Source organism: Neltuma alba, unplaced genomic scaffold (assembly GCF_004799145.2).
Source record: "Neltuma alba isolate B1F8T4 unplaced genomic scaffold, ASM479914v2 tig00005126_pilon, whole genome shotgun sequence".
Lineage (NCBI taxonomy): Eukaryota > Viridiplantae > Streptophyta > Magnoliopsida > Fabales > Fabaceae > Neltuma > Neltuma alba.
The window spans coordinates 1-23143 of NW_021633990.1; the positions used below are offsets into that span (position 1 = coordinate 1).

The 23143-nt window shown below is 38.9% G+C and overlaps 2 protein-coding genes, 1 long non-coding RNA gene and 2 pseudogenes across 6 annotated transcripts; 3 read left to right on the forward strand and 2 right to left on the reverse strand.

The window, feature by feature from the left end:
* Positions 1-33: 33 nt before the first annotated feature.
* LOC114746883 (uncharacterized) lies at positions 34-2244 on the forward strand. The gene is made up of 3 exons (XR_003740324.1): positions 34-153; positions 223-456; positions 1534-2244. It is a non-coding gene; the product is annotated as an uncharacterized LOC114746883 (long non-coding RNA).
* A 142-nt stretch (positions 2245-2386) lies between these two features.
* On the reverse strand, positions 2387-5284 carry LOC114746881 (uncharacterized; annotated as a pseudogene).
* Positions 5121-7325, forward strand: LOC114746882 (uncharacterized). Its single transcript, XM_028935161.1, has 4 exons — positions 5121-5351; positions 5463-5576; positions 5737-5785; positions 6499-7325. The coding sequence occupies exons 1-4, from the start codon at positions 5144-5146 to the stop codon at positions 6542-6544; spliced, it is 417 nt and encodes a 138-aa protein (XP_028790994.1). The 5' UTR covers positions 5121-5143; the 3' UTR covers positions 6545-7325.
* A 3082-nt stretch (positions 7326-10407) lies between these two features.
* LOC114746884 (protein PHR1-LIKE 1) lies at positions 10408-15387 on the forward strand. 4 transcript variants are annotated; one of them, XM_028935165.1, is made up of 9 exons: positions 10408-10823; positions 12139-12173; positions 12259-12797; positions 13279-13438; positions 13522-13598; positions 13776-13815; positions 13933-13990; positions 14298-14364; positions 14773-15387. In XM_028935165.1, the coding sequence occupies exons 3-9, from the start codon at positions 12330-12332 to the stop codon at positions 15106-15108; spliced, it is 1206 nt and encodes a 401-aa protein (XP_028790998.1). In that variant the 5' UTR covers positions 10408-10823; positions 12139-12173; positions 12259-12329; the 3' UTR covers positions 15109-15387. The 4 variants fall into 4 exon arrangements, with proteins under 4 accessions (XP_028790998.1, XP_028790997.1, XP_028790996.1 ...); XM_028935164.1 differs by having other exon boundaries at positions 13776-13814; positions 13929-13990; XM_028935163.1 differs by having other exon boundaries at positions 10410-10823; positions 14295-14364.
* A 584-nt stretch (positions 15388-15971) lies between these two features.
* On the reverse strand, positions 15972-18309 carry LOC114746879 (uncharacterized; annotated as a pseudogene).
* Positions 18310-23143: the final 4834 nt, after the last annotated feature.

A 23143-nucleotide genomic window follows, 5' to 3' on the forward strand; every position in this document is an offset into this window, starting at 1 on the left:
TTTGGTTATTCACAAAAGTTTAGTGTTCTATCAGTTGATCAAGGTCATGCTTGGAAATCTTTTCCATGTTGCAGGTATGGCCAGAGAAAGCCTGTGTTTGCTTACCGATTGCTGGCTCATGGAACTATGGAAGAGAAAATATATAAGCGCCAGGTAACGGAATGTGATTTGCCTTCTATGGATGTTTGTGACATTCTAATGACAGTGAAATGGTCCGTATAGGTAACAAAGGAGGGGCTTGCTGCTAGAGTGGTTGACAGACAGCAAGTGTACAGGACTATATCTAAAGAAGAGATGTTACATCTCTTTGAGTTTGGTGATGATGAAAACCCTGAGACGTTGGCTGAACTGAGCCAAGAGAATGGGCATTCATTGGAACAAACGATCCCACATTCAAATGGAACCAGCCATTCCGATAAGCTAATGGAAAAGCTTACTTAGCAAGCATCATCCCAAGTAGGTTTTCTGGACTTGCAGCTATTATATTTCATTGTTTTGTTATGATTAAGTATGTTTGGCTTGATCTGAAACAAATAAATTATAATTGAGTGGGATTTTTCTTTACATAAATTCTCAAAATTTTGCCACGCAAAGTGATAAGACTTCCAATAAGTGGGGCGTGACTTATCAGAGGTGACATAAGAGGGATTCAGTTTAACAAGCTGACCTGGTCTCATTTTATTTAATTCAGTTTTTATGTTTATGGAGTCCGTTAGCAGAATAAGTGAGCTAGTTAGTTAGTCATGAATCAGGATGAGTCTTTCCATATTTCCTATTTCATGTTATCATGAGATTGTAGGGAGAGTCAGTTGTTTTCTTGTTAGCAGAGTCATTATGTGTGTGTGTGAGCTCCCCTGTTTAGCAAGGAGTGAGACAAATAATATTTCAGTGCAATTATTTCAGAGATTCTCTTGGGCTATTCTCTTATTTGTGGCAAGATTCTTGCTGTGAGTGAGAGATTAGAGTGCTTCCATTTTCTTTCCTTTTATCTGAATCTGTTTCTCGCGAGAGTACATACCACAAAGATATATCCTCTGCTGCTAGGTACAGCTTTTACAAGCAACAGCGAATTAGTTAATAAGCTGGATTTTCATTTTTCAGTAACATATAAATCCAAGGAGTCTATATGCAGCTGAGCTTATACCACCAAAACATTGTCTTCTAAGCTGGCTTATACCGGTGATGATTTTTTAGAATATATTGATCGAAATGCTAGATAGGGTGCCAAATTCAGTTAATAACTTTCATACTGAGCATATTTGGGGCGACATGGGCAGCTCTTTTGACATTTAGTTGACGATCATCGCATCAGGACTTATTTGACGTACGCTTTAAAACATTCGTATATTGTGATGGTAATTAACTTGTAAGAACTGAGTTGATGGCAGTGATAAATTAGAGATATCAATATGGTAATTTTCTTATTAGGCTTGGACAGTTAAGCTGAACAAGTTTGTATCTGTAGTAGCAGTATTATGTAGAGACAGAGACTTATCTGGGCATCTGACGTCATCTGATGTGATATTTTGAAAGGTGGATTGCCAATTATCATGAACACGAAACCTTGTTGCAAGAAAATGAAGAAGAAAAGCTATCAAAAGAGGAGCAAGACATGGCTTGGGAAGTATATACCGGAAAACGTTAGAATGGGAGGAAGTGCAGAGAGTACCACTGGGTGAATCTCTGCCTGTTCAAAAGCCCCAAGAGCCGAATAATGCACCCCCTGCATCAAAATCCCGCAGCCTTTCACCAACAAGGGTGAGGAGCCGTTTTGTGACCCGCAAATGCACCAACCTTTCACACTTGCTGACGCTTAGAAGTCAAGGCACTAAATTTGGTTGCAGTACGGTCTGTGGGGAATGCGCCCAAGAGATCAGATGGGAGGACTTGAAGTACAGAGATGGAAGAGCAATAAGGTGAAGGATGATATAATTTTATCCGTTGATATTTTAACTAACCAATGCATCTGTTTGTTGTAAATGTTTAATGTCCCGAGGTCAATATATATTCTTTTGTAATATTTATAGCTGTAAATGGATTGGGCTTCATGTTCAAAATCTTTTTGAAGAAATTGTATGGTTACGCTCATGTTCTGTGGGACTATCTTCTAATTGCTGGCGTGGCTTGAAGGTTAACTCGTCTACAGCGAGTCATGCCTAATGTAAATGAAACCTTATACAGTTTGATTACAGTTGCTGATCTATTTTTCATTTTGGGTTCATCATGGAAATTTATGATACCTTACAGAATTTTGAGATTTTTGAATGATTTTTTTTTTGGGGGTGTTTGGAACCGCACATGACCAACGAGCAAATTCGCGGTATTGTCTCGGTGAAACCCAACTCTACCCTAGGTGAACAGAAAGAGCCAATAAAGACGTCAATTATAAATTGAAGCCTTGTCTTTCATTTAAACTAGATATGTAAAACCATCTTGGAATACTTGGATTACAGACAAGTGCTCGAATCATGACGATATATAATTTATTTACATTCTCAATATTCCTTCACCATATCCTGATAGTCTCATATTACACTCCCCCGCCTACTTCACAGATGCCCTCGCCTCCATGGCAAATTTTCGCGTTTAGTATTTCTGTTTATGTTGCATTGGATATTCCTAGCAACCTCTCAACGGGTTTCATAACTTTTATGCCCACAAGAACCGTATCTATAACTTACAACAACAATCTGAGGCATAGGTAGTCTGAAAATGTATCCGTGATGCGGTGATAGTCAAGTGAAGCATATTTCATCTCCTAACCAATTAGCCTTTTCCTTTGGACCAGTTGGCCCCTCCTCACAGTAAAGCTCTGTTGGAAACAGTTCAACAATGTTCTTCAATGAAAATCTGACAAACAACGGAAGCAGATCGATCAGCTTTTTGATTTCAGAGCGTGAATCGTAAAGGATGGTAGGACCCCACTCTCTCATGTACTGCAACCAAGATGGCTCTTCAATGGCCTCATCACCCAGATGCTCAGCTGCAACAATCTGATATTTGATGCTTGAATCCACAAAGTGATTGCTTCTACCTGCATCATTACGCACTCCAATTCCAAGTTTGGATGATCCCTGAAGGTAAGTCCCTGGATGAGGGAAGCTAGCGTGCCCATTTTTTGATGAATAAACGATTGGTTTATTCCCCTCTATAAACTCCAAATTAAACGCATTTACCCATTCACCCCCACTATGCTGAGAGAAGAAAACAGACCATAGCTCTCCTGTGAAATTGCTCACGCGAAGCGTGAAGTGTTCCCAATCCCCCACATGCTCTCCTATCCTTTTCATTGCAATGTTCAGAAATCCTACTTTGATGGTGACAGCTCCATTGAATGGACAGAAAACCCACATTGCAATATCAGCGAATGTTCCTCCCAAAGCTGGTTTTACATGAACATAGAGTTCTGCACTCTCAATGTTCCCCCTTTTTAGATCATTTCTGGCTTTGTCATCATCACTAGGTAAATCTATCCAAAAAGCACCATCATTTGTCCCTCCTCTAGGTAAATTGGAGCCCTTGTAATCTATGGCTTCTCCCCACTCACTGCCATCTTTATATAAAAGGGCTCCATTTTTGAAAAACCATTGAACTGATGATGGCAGATATATTTCATCAGGATGGAAGAATACAGTGGGCCCATAATGCTCAATAAGTGCATGAATCTGGTTGAGATTTGGCATTGCATTTAAGGTGGAATCAAGATTCTTCAAGCATGAGATATCTATCTCTTGCTCGGGATCAAAGTGGGTGCTGCAGAAGAATGTCCCGACAGATACACCTCTTCCCAGCGAACCTCTTTTCCTCGGTCTTGTATTACAAACCTGAAAAAGGATTCTTGAAAACCTGGAATTAACGGCTAATAATACATCATTGACCTCACAGGTTTCTGTGAGATCAGCTCTCACACATCTAACTTGTTCAAGACTAGGTTCTTCTGGTTGGTAGTGACCATAATACCCATGGCTTTGTATCCCATTGGAGGGTTTGGCAACCAAAAGTAACCACATCCATCATGTCGTGAATCAGAGCTCCATATTAATGAGTAGTTTAGGGGCTTTTTCAGAGGTGGAGATTCTAACAACGAGCCACGGGTATGACTAGCTTGAAGTTCAAAAGAAGTGGCTTCACGAGCTACAAGAATATATCCTCTCAATGGCTGATCATTGGACTGGCAATAGTGACCAAGGCAGGAAAAGCCATCGGGGACCTCCACGGGTCTATAAAAAGTAACACCCTCAGGTCTCGCATGCAAGCCATCGTAGCTCCAAACTCTCTCAAATTTGTCTATGCTCAAACTTCTATTTCTCCGAGGCATATTCTTCCACTAGCAAAGCTACCACCTGAGCCAGATCGTTCAGAAAAGGTTGAAATGAATGATATAATAAATGATGAAACCAAAAACATTTGATAAGGTTGCAGCGTTAGAGAAACATGGATATCGAGAAATGAATCGACTAATGATTTCCCGAATTAGACCTCAATCGTTTATTCTACTAGCTGATCGGCAATAATATGAGCTAGCTGTTTCCACCATTACAAGCAAAAGTGGAAAGTAAACCCTGGCAATTTCGGATGCAGAGAATTCGGATGATCCCAGTTGAGACATCAGATTGGTGAATCAGTGTTTTTCAAAGGTAATTCAACATCCATCAAAGGTGAGGCGCCACCCCCCCAAAAAAAAAAAAAAACAAAACAAAAGGAAGCCCGGCAATTATACGTTCCGACAGACGAGATAATCGCCTTCTGAAGCCAAGAAACTTGACAATGGGAATCTAGAAATTATGATGGCAGATAACATCGGCAAAATAATATATTGCATGGTAAGCATAACGATTAATAAAGTACATGCAAAATGCAGTTGATAAGTGTAATCGATGCTGTGTGTGCAGAGAAAAAACTGTATTTGAAAAAAAAAAAAAAAAAACGGGAGAGATGAGCAAGGGAATAGAAATAATAAAAATAACAGCAACAATCAGAAACCTGGAGGCCACGGTGGAAGAGGTGAAGGGAGGGAGAAGGGCTGAGGGTGAGAGGGAAGGTGAGAAGCAGAATCGCCGCAAAAACAGTTGCCCCAAAACATCTTTACATACAATCCATTAAACCTGAAGCCCGACGAAGTCCGCAACTTTATCCTCCACCAATGATTTTCGTCTCTGAAAGTAACGGGGGAAGAGCTCTAAATCTACAGGGTCTTCCTCCTTCATCAGAGAGTTTCTGTAGAGAGGGACCAGTCACTATCTCCTTCCTGTCTTCCCAGCTTAGCCGTCAACTGGTCCAGCTTCCCTCCTCTACCCTCCCCATTCTCTACGCCTCCTCTAACTTGAACGACGTCGTTTTGACTAACTTAAATGATGCTTTCACATATTAGTTTCAAGTTCCGCGCACCTCTTCGTTCCTTTCGGGCATCCCATTCTTCCCCGGCAGCGCCTCCGCTCTTCAACGACCCACCCAGATTTCACTTAATGGCCCAGGTGAAGCGAGCAACTCCAAAGCTGCAACTTTCTGGCATCTTCCTCTCTCGCCTATTAAAAGCTTCAATCAAGCTCTTCGATTGAATTTTGGAATCCATAGAGGTAGACTCGGCATAAGGTGCTCTGTTACATTGGCTGGGTGCTGTTTTGCTTTGTTTCAATGTACCATTTTACAACTTCTTCGAAAGATAATTTCCTCTTTTGAGCGCTCTTTGCTAATTTTCACTTGTATTCATTCTATTATGGTGCCGTGTTTGTATAGGGGAAGAGCTCGGGTCAGTCTACAATCTCGCACCTTTTCATCTGGAAAAGTAATTTCGTGTTTCTTCATATTTAATCTTTTACTTGTGCCCACATTTTGCTTAAAAGAGCAGAATTTTTAGGAGGTCATGAACGATTATTTCAGTTGTGAGAACACTATACTGATATATTGATGAATGATGCCACACATTTTGATGGGGTATGAAATATCATAATTATTTTTTTTCATATCCCATCACATTTTAGTGTGGATATTTTTATATTGCCATATGAGACTTTCAGGCAAAAGCTGCGTGCTTTGATGAACTTCTCGTATTTTTTTGACGCCTGAGGACAATATAAGGTACTGGACAAAGTTTCTATCTCTCTCTCGCTATAGGTGATCAAGTTAGATAATAATTTTTTTTAAAAAAAAAGTCATAAAAAGGCTTGTTATTACCATAAAAAATTGTGACACGTATATAAAGATCGAGGAGGACGTGGAAGAGAAAGAGCCATGTGAGTAATGCTGTTTCCAATTTCCTTTGAGATTAAGTAGGGGTCTCTCACACAATCATTTGTACCAAACCTGAAAACTAGTTGGAATTAGTTGCAAGATTTGGAAATTTTATGTTTGCTCTCATGGCAGAACTACATAAATTTTATGAAGGAAACTGGACCTGACTTCTTGCTGTTGTTGTTTAGCTTTTGAATAAATTCAGTATTATTTAAAAAAAACGCATGATTGTTTGGCTATTTCACCGAACAATCTATAATCTATCAGGATCCTGGAAAATGCTGCTTTGACCTTAAATTCTTTGCTGCTTTGAGGTTTGAGTGCATGAGATATATGATTTTTATGCTTGTTGATGCTGAGTAGAACAGTTTAGGCAGTACCCATAGACCCCCTTGCCAGAATTCTTCTCTGAAAATTTTTCCCACCAGCACATTCGACTTTCCTGCGCTGCTAGAGGAAGATGAACGGGATGTGTGAAATTCAGTCAAGTCTGGCTCGATGGCTGAACAACGGAGGTGCTGCTGGGGGAAAAAGAACAGGACGCGCGAAAAAGAACGAAGAAGTGCCGCGGAACTTGAAACTGATATGAAAGGCACAACTTAAACTAGTCCAAGCGACGTCGTTGAAGGGTAGAGGAGGGGTAGTGAATGGCAGGGGCAGAGGAGAGAAGCTCCACCCGCCGTCAACCAGGTCTCCCAGTTTTAGCCATGTGCGAAAAGTCTGATGTGGTGCTATTCTTTTTGGGGGGGATTTGGGCCTTGTTTGATGAGAAGAGAGAGATAATGTCCGCTGGGGCCTTTTTGTGGAAATGCATTTTGGAATCCTGATTTTGTTTGCTTCCGCTGCTTAACTTTTATCATTCACAAGAAGCCATCTGGTTGAGCCGCCAAATTTGATTTCTGTATTCATAAGCGGTAGGCGACGGCTTCATCAACTTCGATGTCCGTTGTTGGGGTAAGTAAAAACAAGCCATGCCTATTGGCAATTGGGTGATTAAAGGACAACTTTCTTTTTTTTGGTTAATTTGACATACTCGTGCCAAAATTACCAGGGCATGGCGACGTTGAATGGTTTATTTGGCGGGACCGACAAAGAGAGGAAAAGACTCGGGGGAATATTCCGCATCATATTCCATTTATTTGACGAGTAAAGGCCAAAGCAGACGGAGAAGCGAAAGGGCAGACCGTCACGTCACGTCAAGCTAAGCTGGATAAAGAACGCCCACAATGCATAATCCGTAGACCGTAGTGGAGCTTCCACTCTCCACCAATACCGCGTCTTTGCTCTTCCTTCCGTGCTCCCTTCTCCCAGCCATTAATTTTTATATTTTTTCCCTTTTCCTTCTTTGTTTGGAAGTTGGGCGTGGAGAAATGGGATCCAAGCCCAACCCAGGACCAGGCCCAGGCCCTCCACTGGTAAGCCTCAGGGAGCCCATTCTTGTACGGGAGAGGCTTTCATAGTAAACGTTTTCTCCTTGGCCGCCATCCCACGTACAGCGGTCCCATCTGATGATCTGAGTACTCCTCGCTTAACGCCTTTTGCATCTTCTTATTCTCCATCCCTCTCTCTGCATTACTCCGCCGCAGCCCTTCTTGATGCTACCCAGAGCTCCGTTCAAAACTAGTATTTTGCTTACGCAAGTCTCCGTCTGGTAGTTACGATTCAAACTCAACTATACCAACCATTCTATTCCTAGCTAATGGCACCTATAAAGCATACTCATGTACATAATCACCACCTTCTAGCCAGACAAAGTCATGGGGAGGCAGACAGCCACCTGTCACCACCACCCAGCTTCAAATTCAATGTATGCGTCCGTTATTTTGTCTCTTCCACCTATCTTCAAAATTCCAGGCGGCAAGTCTTTTAAGACTAGCTAGGGAGCGGGAGGAATATTCAGGCAATTTTGGTCATATCCTTTTGAGTGCAGAGCTGCCGTTATTAGAGCATTGTTTGTGGTTGGATGCGATATCTTCGAAATTGCAGAGAAAAGAACACTGGATCTCATCTCAAAAGCGGCATTCATTGTCCTAAAGATCCCATCCAAGTCTCAAAAGGTCAAAGCGACGCGACGCGACGCAACTAAAGTACGTACGCCCCAAAAAAAAAGAAGCCGGGGGGCGATTATTAATTATTAATAAGTAATAACCGACCAAAAACAAACCCGGGGTCCACAAAGGGTGAAAGGGAGCACACTCATTCCTCTACGTCGTTGCTGGGACCCCATGGAAAAATACTCCCCTGAGGCTGACGTGTCTCCGAAAATTCAGTGGCTTGGCTGCTTCCTTCCTATGTACTCTTTACACTGAAAAGCAAGAGACGACAAAATCGTATGCTCACTCCCACCCTCGCTTGAAAGTTTGATGGCGTGAGATTCCCCATCCATCCTCTCTGAACCTTTCTCCTGCGCTTTAATTAGTAATTCATTCCACCTTTTAGGAGGTGTTTGACAAAATTAAAAATTAAAAAAGTACTTTTTAAAAGCATTTTTTTACAAAATAAGATAAATTTTTTCATATATTTATTTCGTAAACCGTAAAAATATTTTTAAAATTATGGTTTGGTTTTCATTCAAACACCCTCTTAATCTCTTCTTTTATTTTTTTTCCTGCCCTTTTGCACTTAACAATGGTTTAAACTTCCCAAATCTTTTTTATATTTATGTCCGTAATTACAGGTGAAAAGAGATGTGACTAGAATTGGCTCACGATCTATCTCTCCGGTGCTGCCTATGTGACTAGAGAAGACGAAGCACCGGTGTATGTGCCCGTTTTTTCTAAAAACTGGTTTCAAAAGGAATCCAAACCTCTACATAGTACAGCTTAATTATTAATTGAGTCGGTAGTTTGTCATCGTTGCTTTTACCAGGGAGGGCAAATTACTCTGATCCTAAATATAAGATTCGTATACACATTAGTATAATGGTCTTATATTTAGGACGGATGAGTAATTAGTGTTAATCTTGATTAGGGATCACAATCGTAGTGGTGTTTACCTTGTGGGACCCATGAAGGTTTTTGCGAATGTGTGATTGGTGGGTTGGGGCCTGACATCGAATGGCCTTTTTGAAAGGCTGAATAGGACGCAGGGAGGGGTGGGCCAGCCTTAAAATTATCGCAGCCAGACAGACTCAAGTGGGAACTTCGCACTTATATACGTGCATGACATCACTTTTTTGTTTCTTTAGTATTTGTTTGAACTTTAATCACTCCCAACTGTTGACACTTGCGAGTGCCTCGCTGTTTGATTGCCACTTTGCTTTTCCCTTCTGCACCGCACAAAATGCACTTCCAACCAAGTCCCCCCCCCCCCCAAAAAAAAAACCCCTCTCTTTCCTTTTGAGCTCATTTCATCCCGCCTTCCTTTCTTTTCTCTTCTCCATGAGAGCCCAAAATAAAATCATATCCAGACGGTCATTCCACTGTAGGGGAGATTTTATTTTTCACTTTGTTTGGTGTCTCTTTAATTTCTTTTTTTTTTTACGTCTAGTTATATTGATGAGTTATTTTTATGAATTGGATCATTATTCTATCTTATTTTGAGTTTATAATTGAAGAACATGAAGATAAATCAAAACAAATATTTGTTTGGATTTGTGATTTCATATATAAAGTGGGATAAAACTTCATTTTATATACTTATACCTGTCTTGTATGTTTAAAAATCTCCTTTTAAGCTATTCCAAATAACCTCAAGTCGGTACAACTATTTGCAGTCAATTTTAGTCAACAAGGCACCTACAGTTACAACTAGCAATTAATTAAATTAATAAACAGTTTTGAAAAGAAGGGGTTGAGAACATACTTAGTAGTGGGCATATTGGGATTCGGAAACATGCGGGAAGTTTCACAGCTAATACACTGTTGAGAGGAGGGAGGCAAGACCAAAACGCATCGAATTAGTCTGAAGTTGTTCATTCATTTTGGCGTGCACAAAACCTCAGGAGACTTGGGAGCGCAAGAAAGGCAGAACAAGGCCATCGGGAAACTGGCCAAAAGGAGTATCATTCATCATCATAGGAGTGTTTGTTTCCAAGAAGTGTTTTTCTGCAAAACAAGACAAACTCTTTCATATATTTATTTTGTAAATCGTAAAAACACTTTTAAAATCATAGTTTGATTTTTATCCGAACACCCTTATAATCATAATCATAATTACAACGATGATTAATGATTACGTCAATTTGGTTCCTCGCAGCCTTTCGCCACCTTTGCAAGCAAACTACTACAGCGCTTCCTTCTCTCGCTAAACGCAAAAGTCAACACTCGCCTTTGGATGCCACCCCAATCCGACGGCCCACGATTAACAACACCGTCTTCTGCCCAGAGAATTTCCCACCAATCATGCGAGTCAAATACAAAAGCCTTGTACGTCTTTCTTATTAGACGGATAGGGAGAAGCTTGCCTCCTGAAAACTGCTTTTAGATAAATACGATTGCCATAAAGCCCAAATCGTATCCATTCACATTTCCTGCTTCGCTGCATCGTTCTCATTCCCTATTTCCTCCACTCTCCTTTTCGCATCTGCTTTTGCTCAGATTCCCGGCTTATCTAACGTAATACCTGCTTGTTCTTTTCCCTCCCAGTTACAGGTCAGCTTTCTATACGCCCACTTTGAGTTTTTGCCAATAACTCCGCTTCTTTTTGGCTTTAGTTGAGATAATTTGGGTTTTCAATACACCATGGAAACTTCTATTACCTCTACTGCTCTGTTGTTTTTTGTAATTTGATTGATTCCTTACCGTGGATCTTGATCTGTTTTGCTTTTCTTGCAATTGAGTCTCCTAAATAGTCGTTGATAGGACCTTGATAGCACAGCATTCTCGTGCTGTGCTCCTTCCTCTCTCGACAAAGAGTTTTGTTTGCTGGTTCCAATGTGTTTAGCGAAGCAGCGGCTCTCCTTCTTCTGTTAAAAAAGGATTGAATGGATTGCGGGTGGGCGTATCTTCTTCTCGTTGATTGGCGGCGTGGAAGATTTTATATTCGGTAATTGAAACAGATGGTGAATTCCGGCAGGATGACCCTCATGGAATTGAAAGTTCGAGTATCTTGTGTTCAAACTGAACCGACTGCATGATTTAACTCTAACGGTCCCCGCACCCCTTTTCTATATCACCGTTCCCTATCCTAATGGCTCTGACTCCATTCCTTGTTTGCGCGTATTAAAATGTTTAAGTAAGTAATGAATCGAGTTGGGTACCGGGATTCGGTCCATTCCTGTTTTATGACTTCATGTTGTTAGAAGCTGATGCTCGGAAATCATTATGGAACTTTCTTGGGCTTGACCAGCTTCTGCTCTATGCTTCAAGCCAAATAAAACCTTTCTTCCGCAAAACAATTTTAATCTTTCACTAGAAATGGATTCAGCTGTTTAATATCTCCTGTTGACTACCGCTCAAAGTTCGCTCATACTCTTATTAGCCACTGTTCGTTTGCCAGGCACCCCAAAAAAATAAAATAAAAAAGGAATCTTGTCTTTCTTTCAATGATATTTTCCAAGCTTGCCATGCATATGAGCATTGGTTAGTGGGTGGTACAATATTACGTAGCTATTCCTGTTTGACTCCAGCACAGAATTTGTTGATAAGTTGTGTAGTTCAGTATTTTTTGGCCGACCTATAACTACTCCTTTTTCACCCCTGTATATTGACGAATTCAGAAGTATTGTATGTTCAAATTTCTGCATTAATTGCATACTTAGGCTTATTATCTACATTGGGCTAACCGCCATTGTTTATATCTGTTTCCTTGTGTTTTTATTCAATGGCCAACTGAGCTGTTTTATCCTCAGAGACGCCAGAAGCTATGCTCATGACTATTGACATCAATAAAACAGGCTCATGAAATTACTTTGTATTTTGTTATTAATGGTTGAGTAACTGACATTCTACTTGCTTTTCACATCAGGCCAGACAGAGCTGAGTCAATTGAGAGACTTCAGGGTAATGTCTTCATCTTTTCCTCTTCTTCCCACTCGTATTGAAGACAAATATATGAAACCTCTAGATTCTTTTTCCTTGACTGCAGGAGACCTGACTGCAAATCCTGCCTCAGTACAGGCTGCTTCATCAGACTCCAACATTAAAAGCGGTGGGCACATGTTTTCATCACCTTCTAAATGCCTGAATGGCATCGCTTTTTCTTCCTCAATTTCTCAACATGATAGGCAGCATCAAAATTCTCCCTTCATTTCTAAGACATTGAGAAGAGACGATGTAATGCCCCCGCAAGGAACTTCCCTTACTCAGAGTGGGGAAGATGCGTCTTTCCCACCTTCACATTCTTGTTATCCGGAAATACACTCGGCAGCATTCGTTTCTCGACCCCCAGAAAGTGATGATATTTCATGGGGACCAGATCCCTTTCAGGATATTCTTAATCTATCTGTAAATGATTCCGTACAGAACGATCAGATGGAAAATAGTTCTTGTTTTATGTCTGATGACAACTCCAAAAAAACTGATTTTGGGGAGTGGGTAGATCAGTTAATGTCAGTCGATGAATCTCCTCATCCAAACTGGAGCCAGCTTCTTGTTGATGATAATGTACCGGATTCGAAATCAGAGGTTTGTTTCTCAAACTGATTTTGAGCACGGATGCCTTTCTGTGGTCTGATGACTGTTGTTTTAACGCATGAACTATTTTTGGTTAGATTTAAAAAATCTAGTCAATTGTGATCCTGTTTCCTTCTTGTAGATGCTAAATACCTTAAGTGATATGTGTCTAACTCTTGAACCTTCTAGTCATGGGGATAATTGCAGTTCCATAAAGCATGCCATGTGGTTCTCTCTGTTTTTCCCTTCCCTTTACATCTTTCAGCGTGTAGATAAATATGATGTGTTTAGAAGCTTAAAGGTGCTTGATTCTATTTGCAAATGGTTTCAGTATTATGCACATTTCGTTTTTGTGTATGTAGACATTGTGCATTTCTCTTCCCTTTCTGTATCTCTGGTTCTCATTAATTCAAAATACCTTTTTAGGGTGTACATTAATATCGGCCTTTCTTATATATAAGATACTGAAGCGTATCCTACTTTGTTGATGCAGGGGACCCACTCCACCAAGCAGCAGGATGCACCATCTGGAGAAGTTAATGCTCCTCCTACTTCAGCAACGAATGCACTACAAAGTAAGCCTAGAATGCGTTGGACTCCAGAACTTCATGAAGCTTTCGTGGAAGCAGTGAATAAGCTTGGTGGTAGTGAGAGTATGTTTCCTTCTCTTTGCTGTCAAACCTATTGACCTTTTCATAGGTGGTGATGTTTTACACGGTCCCATGTTAATATGCAGAGGCTACTCCTAAGGGTGTTTTGAACCTAATGAAAGTTGAGGGTCTTACTATATATCATGTGAAAAGCCATCTGCAGGTAGTTTTTTTTTATTAAAAAAAAAATCTTCTCTTTAGCTGTATTACCATAGGCATAGGTAGCTACACTAGATCAGCCCCTATTGTCAGAGGCATAGATATCTACACTAAACTAGCCCCTGTTGTCTTTATTGAAGGTTTTTTTTTTTTTATGAACTGCTTGTTATTTTAATTTCAGAAGTATAGAACAGCCAGATTCAAGCCCGAATCATCAGGAGGTATGTGCATGTGTTTATATAATAACTCCATTGTTTAATATAAGTTGTCCTTTGTCTGTCAAGATGCAAACTATGTAAGGGACATCGACCCCTCTGTTGTCTCTTTCCTATCCGCAGGAGCCTCTGAGAAGAAGTCAACGTCAACCAAAGAAATGAAATCTTCAGACTCGACAGCGTGAGTATTTTCCTTTGTCTACAATCTTCTGCAATCACAGTGCCATACAATTGTTGACTCATCTTATTTCTAGTGCCAGATTGTTTGCTCTTGTTGTATTCATCTGGCAGAGTTCATTATTTACTGAATGTAAATCTACCTTAATTTATATTACATGTATTTGATTATCTCATTGCAATACTTAGAGTTTTACCACGGCAATAATGCTTATTGTTCCCATTTACAATGTCAACTGTTGCTCCGTGTGATTCAGTTGCATTAAATTAAACGATGAGCAAAACCGTATTTTGGATTTTGGTTGCAGTAGCATGGGGATTACTGAGGCGTTGCGGTTGCAGATGGAACTCCAGAAGCGGCTTCATGAACAACTTGAGGTACTTAAGGATCACTTTGTTATACTTCTACTTCAAAATTTTTTACATGCTAAACTTACAAGTCAAATATTGATTGATGATTGCACATCCCCATTGATCATGATAAATGGAAGATTAGTTCTGTTAGAAATTAAAATACCTTGTCAAATGTGTCAGCCTGTTAGGTACTGTAGTTGAAAAGTTGTTTCGAAATACTTTGCTTCTGCCTGAAGCAACTTGTGCTTAGACTGTGGAAGTGCTGCAAATATTCGTAACATCCTACCCCAGGTTTTCTGGTCGGTCTGGGGTTCTTACAGTTTAGGGGTTGTGTACCTTGTAATTCATAGAAGAGGATACTATTTTGACAGGGGGTTAAAATGGGGCTAGCTTTAAGTTTTGGCATATTCTGATGCTATAGTTGTTACGCAGATTCAAAGAAAGTTGCAGATTCAAATAGAAAACCAAGGGAAGCGTCTTCAGATGATGTTTGAGAAACAAAGAGAAATGGAGGACGGCAAACACAAGACATTACCCTCCTCCTTAGACGGGCCCACGGTATTAAATTCCCCCGCGATTGAGGGTCAGAAACATCTGGAATCAGCAGTATCAATGCAACAACCGCGGGCGAAGAATGTTCTGGGGATGCCTGCACAAAGCAAGAGGTGGAAGGAACTAAAGTTACTAATGAAGAAGAGGCGGGGCATGACCAGTTGGGTGCACCGGCCTCCAAACGGGCGAAAAGCAGGTGACAGCAGAATTCTCTAACTTGCAATGGCATCTAGTATCGCTGCTTCTGGGGATAATTTGTTGGAATTGCCCTTTAAATTTATTATTTCTGTCCAACAATTTCTTGTCCGATTTGGGCTAACCGTTCTAGCTGGCTGTGCTACTACTGACATTTGCTGTAGATATTTTTTTTTTTCAATGTTGTTGAATTTGGAAGTTCTCATTGATATCTTGTTGAATTTGTTCTACCTTTATGGTTGAATTAGACATATTAGAATTTACAAGTGTAAGAAATGATCTCATGATTTAATACCTCAATAGCTGAGAAGTTGTAAATTCAATCTTATTTGTATTTGTAATTTCAGATTGTTGTGAGTTTGACATCACCTTTTAAATTGTTGGTGCCCGTTCTTCTAATTTAAAAAAAAAAAAACTTAAAAATGCAAACACGAGACAATTTTAATAACTATAAAACTGACGGAAGTTGGGCAAGGTCGCAAGTCTAATTCTCCAAGATGTTTAGCTTCCAGGATTTATGAAAACTAAAATCTTTCTTATTTTAAAACTATTTTAGAGGTTTTGCCCGACAAAAATTTAATGTTGCAAAATATATGTTAATGTACCTAACCGCTCTAATGAATATTTATGGAAAATTACATTCCCATTTCGTGCATGAATGACGTTTTGAATCGTAATTTAGGTTGATGAAAACTTCTTTGCATTTCAATCTGTTTGGTGTTTTCTGACCAAAAAAAAAAAAAACTCTGTTTGGTGTTTGATGGCCACAGTGCTAAAACAACAAAATTATAATGTAGATCTGGAAGCTATAAATAATATCACATCTCTCTTTTAATCTTACATTAAGGTATTATTTTAAAAAATCGCACTTTCGTATTTAAAGATTTAAATCCTTAGTTTTGACAATCATCATTGATATTATAAATTCCCAAATGTAAAGCTTAGCCTGGAATGTTAACCATTAAAGCACCGGTTTTATTTGAACAATGACTGTTGTTCTTGAGAGAATCAGCCTGACCTAACCCCAAAATAAAAATAAAGATAAAGAAAGCAATTGGAATCGTCTCCGCGAGATCCCAGCTATGAGTTGGAGAACAATTGGATTAGAATTCGCATATCATTTCAAGAAAGACAATTTTCATGAGAGGACATCAGGTTCAGAATTGTCTCGAGCTCCCTCTTTCCCCCATCAGTGTTACTAACTAATGAGTACCTCTCTGATTTTGGATTCGACCCCAAGAACTCGGCGATTCTGAATTTATGGCCTGCCCTGTATAACTCCAGTAGCTCCCAACAGTACCTATGATTGGCGTTTCATCTGGACTTCGGCTTTTCGACCTGCTTGAAGGTTTACTTGATACGGAAAACTTCCTCACTCTTCCATGCTCAACGCTCCAAGAATCGGCCTATCTTCATGACTCACCTGTGATAACGAGCTCCTTTTACTTATGGGTGTTGTGGAGGCTCCCACAGAATTCGTGCCATTCTTGGAGTTGGGTGTGGTCTCTATTTCGACCAACCAGCTGGAGAGGCTGGTGTCGACTCCGATTTCTTCTTGATTTTTATCATCGAACTTCTCGAGTCTTGCTTTACCATCGGACACCTCCAAACTAGCCTCTCCGCTCCTGGGCATACCAGTGACATCTCTCTCTGAATTGATGTTTTCCTTTTCGTATTTCAGCGTCTGCATTGCTGTTGCTTTCTCCACCCTCGCTTGAGTTATATTTTCAATTGGATTCAATACTGAGGAAACATTTTGAATCCTTCTACCCCTGCCGACGAAAGCTTCTGTGCCACGGAAGGGCATCGGACTGTCAACTTCATTGTCCGCTTTTTCAGCTTCAGAAACTTGTTTTCTAGAGCCGGTGGATAGAGAAAATAATGATTCTGAGGACTCTTCTTGAATCCACGTTCGATTAAATGCCCCATCGCCTTCGCCTCTTTCCTCATTGTCAGCATCATCATCATCATCAACGAACTTATCACCAAAATCATCTTCACCCAAATCAAAATCTCCGCATTCCTCGTCAGGGCAATCTTGGTATCTGCGCCGGGAGAAGTGAGATGGCTTTCCTGATGCTGCGGAGTTGGGGCATTCGCTTACTCGAGGTGTTTCGTCTTGGTCTTGTTTGTTCTCATTGAAACTCCTTATTATTTGCGGGGCAGATGGCTCTTCATTCGTATTTACTTTCAAGTCAAAGTCCACTTTCCTCTTCGCATTCCATTTTGATGTCCCTTCAAGTTAATTGTGAACAAGTCTGGGCTATCCTTTATTTTGAAAGGCGTTCCTTGAGCAAGATTTTCCTCTGCTTTGACGGGCTTCACTTGAACTCCGTCGTGACTCCACCCAAATGTGCCAGATCCGTCTTTTGTGTTTGAGGTAGCATCCCTGGGTGGCATTGGGCTGTCAACTTCATGCTCGGCTTTTTCAGCTGCAGAAACATGCTTTCGAGAATCAATGGATAGAGAGAACAATGACTCTGAAGATTCCGCAGGAAGCGATTTTCGATTAACGCCATCCTCCTCTTCATGTTCGCCTTTCTTCTCATCCTTCAAGCCGTCAGCAGTGGCTTCGGGACCACGGTTTATGCGAGGGGTTGCTTCATTCTCTGTTTTCTCGGGTTCCGTTGTGCTTTCCTCCAACTTTTTTACCTCCTTGGCAGATAACTCTCCATTGGCATTTGCATTCAGGTCATGCGTGATTTTCTCTATGCCCCTCTTTCTTGGTTGCTCTTCAAGTTTTATTCTGAACAAATTAACAAGCAGCTAAATGAGAAAAAAGGAAAAAAAAAAGCGAAAAGAGAGAGCTGCGCAGTGGAAAAAGAAGTTCTATGGGCGGTGAGCAGGTCAGTATGGATAGCTTACTTTTGTGTGTCAGTAATGGGTTCTTCAAGAATCTTTTGCTCTGCGTATTGACGCTTGGCATCTTCATCGGCTACATGAGTCTGTAGCCATATAGTGAGAGGAAATAAGTATATACACATAGAGAGAGAGAGAGAGAGAGAGAGGCATGGATGGAACAGAAAGCGTGAGAGCTAATGAGAGCATACTTGATGTCGAGAAGGAGTTGCGTGAGGGGAAGGGTGGCGTTCTCGGCGTTTGGAGGCGCCAAAACAAGTGAGAAAGCACACCATCATTAGGCGCTGATAGCTTCTATAAAGTGCCTTTACGTCTAAAGAAGAAAGAAGACTTCCTTAGACTTACTTAACTCTCGGGGAGGGAAACAGAGGTTTTTTTGTGTGGGGGGGGGGGGAGGTGGGATTTCGCGAGGATGCATGACAGAGGAGGAAAACGGTCAAGAAAGCCTTCAGAATGCCGTAATCTGAAGGAACTTTCAAATAATTTGACCGTTGAGGTTTTTGTCATGGGCTTCCGAAGTTGGGCCTTTGTGCTCTGTTTAGTTGACCCACTTACTTGCATTGCAATTAGGCAACGTCAACAGGAGTTGACCCGCTCGCTTTAACTACCATCTTCTCTGTCCTTTCCTTTATGACTTCATCAATAGTAGTTAGTAGGGCTTTAATAAATCCCCATTACTAGTGCTAACTAATATCCTGAGAATAAGGAAATTAATTAAGGTTGGTTAACTATTAGAGATCTTTACATTTTTCCAAAATCACTCTCAATCAAACTGCTATTTTTAAAAATGTATTCTTAATGGTTGGTTAAATTTTGAAACGGGTTCAGAGTAAGGACCCGTGAGCACACTGTCTTATGCATGAGTGGCATGGGAGGGAGTAATTTAATGAGTATTATATTAAGCTGCTTGTCCACGCATTTCATGTTTTTATATTTTGTGTAATGATCCGCGTCTAATTTGTGGTCACATGCCGTATATGTATTATATCTTTAATTTAAATATTTGTGCTGGGTAAGGTAAAGCGTGATGTGTTAACCCGAAAAATGCAAAAATCAAAATAATGCTGCATTTGAACCATCAATGCATAAAAAATAACTTTAAAATAATAATTTTTTTCAAATTACCATGTTCAAGTCAGGGCCGAATGATCCGTTCACATCCCTTAGAACATGCCCTGATCTTGACAAGATTTTAAATTTAACATAACCAAATTTTGAGAAGCTATGGTCCCAGTTTGATTTTTTTTCAATTTATACCATACCCAAAATTTCTTCTCATTATTTATAAACTGAAAGTTATAAGTATTCATGGAAGTTCCGTTGAGATTGAAGGGAATTTATATTCAAATTTAACTACAATCACAGTGAAGTTTCTCAAAATGAAAATTAGTCACAGAAACTTGAGCACCAAGGATCAGGCTCAGCCATGTATTAGACAGGCAGGCAATCCCGTAAGGATATTCTTATAAGCTAATTAGGTGGGCCCCATTGAAACTGCCCCTTCAATTAATTCGAGCCATGGTCCCCTCCCCCGTATTTTTCGAGGGAAGCGATTCTGTTCTATTGGCGCCCTCATTAACAAAATCCGTATAGGTTAATTACCCTCATAAATATTATGCTCCGCTTGCTTGTCCATATTCAATCACTATTGTATTATATATAAACGTGCTGGAAATTTTATTTTAAGCGCATAAAAGCAATGCAACGTTCGTGCTGGATCACGTGGACAGCTGTGCGAATATTTTATTTTTATGAACATTAAATCAGAGAACTCGGCGTTATTAAAAAAAAAAACGAATGAGGAATCTTTATAAAAAAGAATTAAAAAAAAAGATTATCCGCTTGATAAGAACTCAACATACCTGATTAAAGAATGGATGCTTTTTGTGATAATTTGCGCGGGAACATAATTCTTTTTTATAAAACATATAAAATTTGAAAGGAAAAAAAATAGTAATAAAGTAAAGTAACGTTCGCCCCAATAAATAATACGAATAACATCCTCCATTTTATTTTTTCGTAGACTATATGGTGCCTTTTTTTTCTGAATGTGTGATGCTACCTGTGATTCATAAATCTTGTCTACTTAAGTAAATTTTATTAATTAATATATAAGCATATTAACATTAAAACAGATAATCCGTGGGACCAAAGAAAAATCAGAAAAACGTAAAAGAAATTAACAAATTTTTTTATTCCAGTTTTGAAGGATACCGAGCGTGAGAAATTAATTGTTATGAAAACCCAAGACACTGTAAAAAATTGAACTGACGGCATTACCCTCAAGGCCTCAATATTTGAACGAATGGAGATTTGAAGCCGGAGCCCTTGTTCGTGACTTGCCCTGAGCTCCCTTCTCCTCGTCAATTCGTGAGCTGGCCACCTCCTTTATTCTTTGATTGGTGCCCAACCTAAAATCTTTTTCTTTGGGTTTGAATGAGGTTCCAATGAGGACTCTTTGTGAGGGAAAAAAAAACCTGGATTCACATGCCCAAAAAGCATGCATTGATTTTGAGAAGTTTTATACTTACATAACCGATCTGCGGTACTTGTTTTATGAGAAATTTGAGGAGATACTATTTATAATTCATAAATATATAACATGGTTTTTTAAAAAAATTTTAGACCGCATCTAAATTTTTTGCCTTTTATTTTAAAAAAAAATGATATTCACATAAGTTAAGAAGGAATAGTTAAGTGTTGGCAAAAGAAAGAAAAGTATGGACGGCTAAGTTATTAATTTTATCTGAAAATGAAATTGAAATAAAAAATTTATACTACCTCCAATCCTTAATATAAGAGTTAGTTGATTAATTTGAGTAGATTAAGAAAATTAGTTAAGTTAGTTATTTGTAATAAATAGATGTTTTTCCTAAAATATTTTTACCAATCAAGTGTATTGACTAGAGCTACTATTATTACAAAGACTATCTTGAAAAAAATGGATAAAAACGAGAGATAAAGTGGATTGAAGTTTTATATTTAGGACCAAATAAAAGTTAAATAAAATCTTATATTAAAGATCGAGGCAGTTACAATACAGTATGTCTTTAATCATAGTTGACTTTAAATGCGTGTAATACGGGGAAAACTCAATATCTCATCAAGTGATTTATTAAAAAAAAAAAAACCATTCATTGTCTGTAGAATGTAATTTTATGCTCATGAAGGTTGGAGGGAGCGGGTAATACCGCAATAATCGTTATTTTTGTTTGGTTGCTTGGATAAGTTGGCGAAAGTCGATGGTAGGATTATAGGGAAACCACCCCATGCTACAAATTAGGAATCTGGAGGCAGGGGTGCCTCCATCCGTTGAGTTGAGCGGCAGGTGAGACATTCAGACTGTACTCCTCGAAGGGTGCTGTTGACCGACTCGGCAGCTTAATCTAATTAACTGGACCCACTGAAACTGCCTCTTCAATTAATTCTTTTCGGCTTAGGAAGTATTTGGGTAGAAATGAAACTATAATTTTAAAAGTATTTTTACAATATACGAAATAAATATATGAAGAAATTTATTTTGTTTTACAAAAAAGTGCTTCCAAACACCCCATTAATCTTTTTTTTAAGGCCAGCGCGCCTCTATTTCTCCTATCCATTAAGTTTTTAGTTTTATAATTAAAATTGAAAGTAGTGTTATTATCATTATCACTCTTTCAGTCCTTAATATAAGACCTATTTAACTAATTTGATTAGATTAAGGAAGTTAGGTAAATTAGTTAGTTATAAAAAAAGTGACACATTTTTTCTAAAACACCATAATTATCTTTCTTAATACTTCTTCTCCCTCTTCTACTTGATTATGGTTGAGGAAATATTTATAGGGGTAATTTAGAAAAAATTGATAAATATGATAAATGAATCTTATATTTAGAATCAAAATCAACTCAAAAATTAGATTCTATATTAAAGACCGGATCATATTATTTATTAGTGTCATCATCAGTGGCATATTATGTATAAACGCGCTGAATATTTTATTTTGAGCAGATAAAAGCAACACAACTGACGCGCTGGATCATGTGGACAGGCACAGCCATGCAAATATATCTATATATATATTTTTAAAAAACGGAATCAACTTAGAGCTGTGAAAACGGGCCGGGCCTGTCGGGCCGGCCCGTTTAAGCCCGTTTAAATCGATGGTCGGGCTTATATTTTGGAGCCTTGAAAGAGAAGTCGGGCTTAAAAGGGCCAGTCCTGTAGGGCCGAAAAATAAACGGGCCGGCCCTGTAGGGTCGTGGGCCGGCCCGTTTAGGCCCGCCAAATTTTTTTTAAAAATTTCTGTCCTTTTTTCTTAATTTAAAAAAGAAAACCCTAACATTTTAAACATAGCATACTCTTAGTTTTACTTATCTTGGCAGCTCACATAGATAGCATTCACAAAAAGAAAAAAAGAATCACTATAATTGTGGGAAAAATAATCAAAAAAACATGAAAATTGCAAAATTTAAAACTAGGTATATTCATAAAAATATATTGTTATTTATAAGTTGTCAAAACCTATTAAAATACTGTATCTATAATTTTTACAGTCTTTATTTATCATTCTCCCATATTTTTTATACTTGAAATATAATTGATCAAAAAATCTTTTAAACTAAAATAAAGATCTATATCATTTTTATAGTAGAAACAAATTTAGAACTAAGAATGATGGACTCTTTTCTTTTTTGTCGGTATGATAAATGATTATTCTTTATGTATACTATATTTGTTAGTTAAACTTTTTTGTTAATTATTTATAATCAAACTAGATCATCCGCATTGTAATTATCTACTGAATTTAATGCTTATTTAGTTGTTTATGTCTGTCATCTATTTAGTTTGTTTATTCAATAGACTTTATTATACTGTAATATGTGTTAGACATGATAATGTTTATATTTGTGACTCAATTTTATTTATATTTATACATTTTATTAGTAATTTTTATTGTTTCATTTTTATTATTTTGATAAAATATACAAAAAAATAAAAAAAAATATTTTAATTAAAAAGACCAAAAGCCCGCGGGCTAGCCCGAGCCCGTCATCTCACGGGCCGGGCTTGAAAAAATGACTTATTTTTGGAACTCGGGCTTAAACGGGCCGGCCTGTTTAAATCCGAGCCCGTCACGGGCCGGCCCGTTTTCCCAGTACTAAATCAGCTGCTTTTAGTTTTTCACAAACAAGATTATCGGTTTGATAAGAACTCA